Source organism: Centruroides sculpturatus, unplaced genomic scaffold, assembly GCF_000671375.1.
Source record: "Centruroides sculpturatus isolate CEXI.00-Female unplaced genomic scaffold, Cexi_2.0 scaffold140, whole genome shotgun sequence".
NCBI lineage: Eukaryota > Metazoa > Arthropoda > Arachnida > Scorpiones > Buthidae > Centruroides > Centruroides sculpturatus.
The window spans coordinates 901,335-907,846 of NW_019384503.1; the positions used below are offsets into that span (position 1 = coordinate 901,335).

The 6,512-nt window shown below is 29.5% G+C and overlaps 1 protein-coding gene across 2 annotated transcripts in view; it reads right to left on the reverse strand.

Moving 5' to 3' along the window:
* Positions 1-219: 219 nt before the first annotated feature.
* The window catches only part of LOC111622148 (zinc finger BED domain-containing protein RICESLEEPER 1-like), a 22,084-nt gene continuing 15,791 nt past the window's right edge, over positions 220-6,512 (reverse strand). For both annotated transcript variants that reach the window (XM_023364484.1, XM_023364483.1), the window contains exons 2-3: positions 3,419-4,991; positions 220-3,350 (exon numbers count right to left, since the gene is read on the reverse strand). In XM_023364484.1, the coding sequence (XP_023220252.1) occupies positions 3,066-3,350; positions 3,419-4,987 (1,854 nt within the window). In that variant the 5' untranslated portion in view covers positions 4,988-4,991 and the 3' untranslated portion in view covers positions 220-3,065. The remainder of the gene's footprint in view (positions 3,351-3,418; positions 4,992-6,512) is intronic.

Here is a 6,512-nt window from a genome sequence, read left to right on the forward strand (position 1 = left end):
TAATGCATAAGCATACATAAGCATACATTTTATATTCTTAAAAATTGCCTTTATTCTTCGTTTTTTTGTATCAGATCAAAAAATGTTAAATTTAACATTCAAGTAGAATTTGGAACAAAAGTTTTAATCTGTAATCTAATTTTATAGCGACATTTAGCTAATTATTTAATTTAAATATAATGCTAAATATTGTCAATAAAAAAATTTAAACAAATTCTGCAAGTAAAGTCATTGCTTAATTCATAATTTTAATTTACTTGCCACTGAATTACGTGACAGAACGAAGATGGCGGGTCGTGATTGCTAGGAATGTATTCTGTTGTCATAGCTGAATTAAACAAATGAATAAAATAGAAGGCACAGACTTAAATTATTACGAAGAAATGTTGCCTGAAAAATATAAATATCATAACTGTAAATTCGCTGAAAATACAGGAGGTGTTATTTTATTTTTTCAATACAATTCATTGAATAATGATTCTTCAATCAAGGTAGAGTTGATGCCGTTACACAGTGAAGATTATATAAGAAAATTTAAATACGTTTGGTCTAAGAGGCCTTCAGATATAAAGCAGAGTACAGACCAACACTAATAAATAATTTTTTATTACTAATATAAGTCTATGTTGATGGGATAGGTTGAATAGGAATAACGTAAAACATACAGGAATGTAAACTTATGGAAAGTCAAAATATGACCGATTAGAATACTGTACTTACAATATCTTTTACACTTTAATAACTGAGACAGAAATAATTATACAGTATTTATTGTTTAAATATTTATATTTCTTGTGATTAAAATAAAATAAATCACAATATTGTAACAATCATTTCTCAGAGCGAATAGCTGACTTTTCTAAGTTGTGGACATGTGAATTTAAAGGAAATTTAACATACATTCGTAATGATTAAAAAAACAGCATTACGCTATCTTGAAATTGGAGTGTGTTACGTTAGTTTAAGACGTTCACTTTCAACAGCTTATACATTGTATAATCGTTTGATAAAAAAAACTACATAAATTCGCTTCAACCTATGAACTAAAAATTTCAGTAACTTCATTATTAAAACATAAACTGTTTTTCGTTAATAAGCAGCTAGATTTCGTACATAAGTCTACCTGCGAAAGGGATAAACAATGCTATATAATACGTTTTAAATATCATTGTCGGGTACAATTTCGTTATTTTTAAAATAAATTTCTTTTTAAATTTGTTATAACATATTGCTGTGAACCTGCTGAAGACAAAGTCCAATTTAGTCAAAAATATAAAAAAAATCAATAAAATAAAGCTATAGAGGCAAAACAAACTAAAAGTTAGGATTGTCTTTATTCTGTTACAGTTGAAGTACCACTCTGTGTAAAAAAAAAAACTCGTTATATTTAACCCTTGTGGTATTAAACTTATCGAATAAGTTGTACATTACTGAAGAATTTATTAAATATATGAAAAGTGTCATTTTTTCTATCTCTGCATTTGTCTCTACTGTTAAACTAAAAGTTATTTTTTGTAATAATTTCATTTCAGTTAAGTTAAAGATATACCTAGAAAAGCTAATGAAGTTACAAGATTACTTATGCATATATGAGATCCTTAATCTAGAACAAAGGACACAATGACTTTCCAATTAAAGAATGTTTTGTAAACGTTATACTCCAAAAGACAGATATGATTGGACGAAAAACCAGCGAAATTATACAAATACAAAAGATTTTTATCAGTAGATCTAAGAAGTACCGAACAGTATTAATTACATATGATCCGGGATACGGGAAAACGACCATTTATAAAAAATTCGCATACGATTGGGGAATCGATGAAGATCGTCGAAGTTACTTGAGATATTTCCATGCTTTAGTTGTAATTGAATTACGTAAATTAGGAGAGAAAAATCTTTTTGATGCCGTACTGGAATGCATCGACAATAATAAGAACGACAATTTTCAAACCAAACTAAAGAAGCAAAATGGAATTTTTTGTTATTTTAGACGATTTGACGAATATCTGCATTGAAAATGTGTTAAAGAATTCATAACAAACGACTCGTTCGGACTTTGTGAGTAAATGACAATTGTTGTTACTAGCCGTCAACGTGTTACTGACGAAACGAGAAAAGAATTTCTCCCGAACAGAAAGAAAAATACATCGATTTCTTTGTTGGAAGAAACAAAGATAAAAAAGAGTATCTAGTTAGTCTGATACGTAATAATAGCTTCTGCTCCGAATTGGCAAAATGCCTATTGATGCTGAACATGTTACGCTGCCTTCCCGCAAGTAAACTATTACTAACTATTACGATATTTTTAAGACAGTAGCCAAACGAAATATCAACACAACTAAATTTAAAACATTTAAAGCCCAGTAAATTCTGTACTATTGCATATATATTATTATATTACAAAACAGAAAATTACATACGGAATTTTAAAAAATTATTGATCCTGGCAATTCCTTTATGTTCCGACTTTTTATGCAGTCTTATCATAACACACAGTGTAATTTACATTATAAAAAGAATTCCACCAAATAGCATTAATATTAATAAAGTGTTTCTATTATATTTTAACGTTTTATGACTAATTTTTTACCCACAATCAGTAAAACAAAACTATTCATTAATATAAGATAATATTTTCGATATTTTATTGTATTTTTACGGTCTTGATATTACATCGCATTAAATTATCAAGAACCATTTTATGACAATAAAGGATTGACAACAGTGAATTTTACTATTTATATACGCGTAATATTGCTATTAGTAGCTTTATGTAACTCTAATACTGAGTTATAAAAAGATGATTTTATTAAAGAAAAACCTATTTATTTTACAAAAGCGATTAATTTACAGGACAAGAATAATGCCAGAAGAAAATTCAAGTTCATTTTAGAGTTTTATAATTATTTTCATAAAGTTTTGAATTGAGTTTGGAATACTCCCCTGTCACTTTTATTTTGAGGTATTCTTTTTTGAAAATTATAAGTCTAACTAACATTATAATAAATTCTGTTAATGATTTAGTATCGAATTAAACGACATTATGAAAAGTAAAAAATCTACTATAAAGTACTATTTAAAAATAGAATCTTCGATAATTCTGAACAAGTTAATTTGCACGCCTTCTCATTGCACATGACCCCAGCCTTTGAAAATAATTTACTATAAGAAACGGATGACGCTCTTATGCACAACCTCTTCAACATAACTTCATATAAATTCGGATAATCTAACTTCTTTTCTTCCCACCACTCCAAAGGGTCTAATTCCCTTGCAAGTAGAGGTTCTGCTAAATAATCTTTCAATTCTCTATTGGTTGTAATACATTGTTCATTTTTAATTCTGAGCTGTAAAAAATAATGTTGTGTAAGATTAAATGTCGTCTTTCTGAAGAAAATTAAAAGCAAATACATACTTTACTGGTAGATTCATCAAATTCGTTCCAAAGCGATCCAGACGAATTGCTTTTATATTTTTCGATCACTGTCGTGATAGTATTTTCGATTGTGTCTTCTAATACATCAAAGTTCAAGATTAAAGATTCACATGCATTATTAAAATCCTTCTCGTTAACAAATCCTTGTTTCTTGAATCGTGGATCTAAGATTATTGCCTGGGCAATTAACTTCTCTTTTTCTACTGCCCCAAATTTTTTATGTAAATTTTCTATTAGTCTTTTCCCCATGTTTTCAATTTCTTTAGGACAATGAGGTTCCTCTAAATATCTTTCTATACGATTTATTAACATTTGTGACAAAATTGAAACTTTAGATATATTAATAGTATTATCTTCGCTGATATCTTTTCTTGCTTCCTCAAAACTTGATAATAAGTTTTTTGCATCATCAATGACATTCCAATTAAGATAATCAGTATTAAAATTCATTTCTGACGAAGCACTTAGAGTGGACTTGATCAGTTCTTGATTTCCAAGAATTAAGTTTAACATTTCTAAAGTCGAATTCCATCTAATAGAAACATCTTCGTCTAAAATTAACCCACTGAAATTAATATCTTTCTGATTAAACGTAAATTCTGCTCTGACATCACCGTGTTGTATTAGGTATTTTACAATATTCTTGAATTTTTTCACGATGTTTTCGATAACTTTTATTCCACTCTTTACCACTAATTTAAGTAAATGAGCGTAACATGGTATACTCTTCCAGTTACATAGATTAATAGCTTTTACAATGCTATTATCGTAATCATTAACAACACCGATAATTTTTGAAGTAATTTTCCAATCTTTCACAATATGCATCAGCTTATCTGCGATATCATTTGAAGTATGTTTTATGTTGATTTCGAAACATTCCAATGTATTAGAACGTAACTTCAAACTTGAGCTTATATAGTGTACTGTTATAGCATAAATAGTAGCTGAGCATCGTTCTAACGTTAAGCAAACTGCTGTAGTATGGCTTAGTTCGTTCATAATCGTTTCCCTCGTCTCATTGAAAAGTCTGGGAATCAAATCGTTTGTTAAGATTTCTCGAGATGGAAGTGTATATGTAGGTTGCAATAGTCGTAAAAATTCTTGAAATTCTCGATCGTCTAGTAAATCGTAGGAATAGTAATGCTTGTATAGCATTTTTATTAGTTGTTTTTCAATTGCATTAACTTGTTTTACTGGTTGCACTTCGTTTGTCAACTTTTGAAAAACTAGCTTATTCGGGTAAACAGAAGGGAGACCAACATTTGGTAAGGTATCACAGTTAGTTTTATTTGTTGTTATTCCAGAAGGTGATTCAGTACTTGTTGTATCTGTTTTTAAAAAGCTTGGTTTTTGATGTAAACAGCAAATTGATGTAGTTGAGGTGGATAAAGCAGGCACGGTTTGGCTGTAATTTGGCAAAGTGCTATTTCTACACGGTCCAGGTACAGATGGCAGTAACAATTTATAGAATTGACGTGTTTTTTCACCCGATTTTCCAGTAGTCGAATCATACCGAACATCATATTTATCTTTTCTCTCAGACATTTTTCTAGAAAAATACAAATTTGACAATATTAATCAAACTCAATTTATTATACAAAAATATTGTACTTTACTCCATAACGTAATAAAATATATGTTATTGTAATGTAACTGTTATTTATTTAGCAGTAAATTCATCTGTAAATATATCTTGTGCATATAATAGAATTGAATTCATCAACTTTATATCGAACTCAGTACGTTGTACTTACTTTTAAATAATACGAATAAAGTATGTATTTCCAGTAGAATCAGACTTAATTAATTAATGTCGATTTTACGACTTAATCAGACTTAATTATTAATGTCGATGTTAGTATTTACAATTTTTTTTTATAAAAGCCATCCCTACTCTCATAAATAAACTTTTTGATATTATTTAATAGTTAAAAATGTAAAAGTTAAAAAATATGATAACAGATAGCGCCACCAAATGTTGCTGGGAAAGTAAAGCAACTCGTTGCTGGATTGTTTCATAAAGATTCCTCACAAGAGAGATACTTCCTCACAAGTATCTCTCTTGGCAGATCGTTGACTATTTTATACTGTCAATTGGATTTAATCCTTTCGTTACGTAAAAGTCCAAACTTCTACAATGGATAAGCGTTTAAAATATCTATACAGTATTTGACATACCCCTAATAATGTATTCGCTTTAATTTATCCGGTAGATAGTTTTTCTGTATTTTAAACTTTATATATAGGAGAGACCGGGGAAACTTTGGCATGCGGGGCAAGTTTGTCAAGCGCTTTTTTTAGGTTAGGCAGTTGAGTTTTATTGGTGGCTTGTAGAGTGTAGTTTTTTTATTGTTCTCCAACAAGCGTAGTTGAATTATCAAGCAAATTTTCATTTTCGTTCAATTCCATGTAACAGGGGTGGCCAACCTGCGGCTCGCGAGCCACATGCGACTCTTTGAAGGATTATTTGTGGCTCTCGATAGATGTATCCGAGTTCCCTTTTCATTTTTGTGTTATTATTTTTTTAAAAATTATTATCGCTCCGTATGTGTTTCAAAATGTCTTTTAAATTAATAACAACAAATATGAAAGACATTGTGCTCTGGAGAAAACAATTTGTATCACTCTTGCTACGGATATAATTTGTAATCTGAAATTTTTGCATACCTTTTTAATACGTATTTAATTGCGGCTCGCAAAAAATTTCAAATTTTGAAAAATGGCTCGGACTATCAAGGAGCTTGGCCACCCCTGCCATATAATATTTTGCTTCCATTTATATTGAATTGGCAGGTTTTGTTATAATTCCATGATAACGAAAGTTACTTTTCCTGTTAGAAGGATGTTACTTCAACTTATTCACGTGACCAGATCATGGCTTGGCATTCTGTTCTCAGGGTTATACTTAATGTTTCGAAATCATGACTAGCGGGGTAAGATCGGCAACATAAAGCCACATTAGAAGCAAATGATAAAAATCAAACAGATGATAAATGAAAACATGTTTGCATTTGTTATTCATGTATATATGTCTTTGAACTTGCATTTCGTTGTAATAATATTAAATGGG